This window comes from Sinocyclocheilus anshuiensis, unplaced genomic scaffold (genome assembly GCF_001515605.1).
Source record: "Sinocyclocheilus anshuiensis isolate Anshui unplaced genomic scaffold, SAMN03320099.WGS_v1.1 scaffold337, whole genome shotgun sequence".
NCBI lineage: Eukaryota > Metazoa > Chordata > Actinopteri > Cypriniformes > Cyprinidae > Sinocyclocheilus > Sinocyclocheilus anshuiensis.
The window spans coordinates 1,490,216-1,491,920 of NW_015537968.1; the positions used below are offsets into that span (position 1 = coordinate 1,490,216).

A 1,705-nucleotide genomic window follows, 5' to 3' on the forward strand; every position below is an offset into this window, starting at 1 on the left:
TATATATTTCAAGTAAATGCTGTTTTTTTTCCACTTTCTACTTCTCAAGGAATCGTAAAAAATTAATCATGGTTTCCACAAAAACATTAATCAGAACAACTGTTTTCTACATTGATAATAAGAAATGTTTCTTGAGCAGCAAATCAGCATATTAGAAATGGTTGGGAGGAAGAGGTGGTGGTCTGTGTCGGTCTAGGGGCAGGTCGTGGAATTAAGCCCCATCTTCGTAGGCGCCGCATAGCTCTGCGGACAAACCGGGGCCTGCGTCTTCGCCGTAGAGAGGAAGCATTGTCTTGCCTGAGGAGCTGTAGTATTCCTCTCAGGGAGAGTGAGACAGTCTGGAAAACAGAGAAAAAGAGAATTGTTAAAAAAAAAAAAAAACATGCAAAAGTGAAAAATCAAACACAAATATCCACAAATAAGAAAACCTAGACTATAAACACTACTGTTTGCTCAGGCTGCATTTATTTGATCAAAAACACAGTAAAAACAATAATATTGTAAAATATTATTACAATTTAAAATAACTGTTTGCTATTTTAATATATTTAAATTGTAATGTGACAATAATGTGATGGCAAAGCTTTATTTTCAGCAGCCATTACTCCAGTCTGCAGTGTAACATGATCCTTAAGAAATCATTATAACAAGCTGATTTGGTGCTAAAGTAACTTTTTGATTGTTATCAATGTTGAAAACAGTCGTGCTGCTTAATATTTTTGTGGAAACCATGATACATTTTTTCCAGGACTCTTTGATGAAAAGAAAGTTCAAAAGTACAGTATTTAATTGAAATATAAAATATAATTTGTAACATTATAAATGCATTTACTCTCACGTTTGATCAATTTAATGCAACCTTGCTTAAAAGTGTTAAATTCTTTAAAACATACACACCATTAAAGGATTGTATTAAAATGTTATTATTAATTATCATGTATCATTTATAATAAATTATTGCATTAAAATGTGATGAACTGCATGTTGCTGCAATAAATCAGTTAGGAGAGCTCCCACCTCATTGGGGTTCTCAGTAGGGAAGTCTTCCACTGGTGGAATGATTCCCTGAGCAATCAGCTGACCATAAGAGGGCGGGGCCTGCTGCTGGATCAGTTCAGCCTCTTGCCGAGTGATTGGTGCAAACATGCTGAGAAAACAAGAGAACAGTACACAGAAATACTGTCAATAAAAGCTACTATTATGACATAATACACAACATAATGACATTCTTATCTTACTCAAAAAAAAAAATCATTGACATTGTTGTAGAATCAATATATTTGGAAAATAGTTATTATCTAGTTTAGACTGTCTTACCTGTACTCTCGAGTGCGTAGGGAGTACAGCTTGCAGGTGCAGCCCATTGCAATGACTAGCAGAAGTCCGCAAACTAGGCTTCCAACGGTAGCTGCGGTTATAACTTTTCGGGGCAGCGTCACAGTACAGTTAAGCTCATCTGTGCCGTCCTTACAGTCCACCTGTCCATCGCAGCGCCAGCTCTCAAACACACACCTGTTTCAATTATTAAACATTGGCAGATTTTAAACACAGAAGCCATCATATGATTGGAAAAAATATAAACTACTAATTAAAAAGTTTTGTGTCAGTAATATTTTTTTAAAGAAAATAATACTTTTATTTAGCAAGGACAAAACTGACAGTAAAGACAGTAAATTTAATTTGTCACAAAATATATATATATATA

At 34.7% G+C, this 1,705-nt stretch overlaps 1 protein-coding gene across 1 annotated transcript in view; it reads right to left on the bottom strand.

Moving 5' to 3' along the window:
- LOC107668825 (low-density lipoprotein receptor-related protein 10-like) overlaps positions 1-1,705 on the bottom strand; it is a 7,853-nt gene that overhangs the window by 1,887 nt on the left and 4,261 nt on the right. Inside the window, exons 8-9 of the mRNA XM_016460831.1 lie at positions 1,318-1,512; positions 1,018-1,147 (exon numbers count right to left, since the gene is read on the bottom strand). Of these exons, the coding sequence (XP_016316317.1) occupies positions 1,018-1,147; positions 1,318-1,512 (325 nt within the window). The remainder of the gene's footprint in view (positions 1-1,017; positions 1,148-1,317; positions 1,513-1,705) is intronic.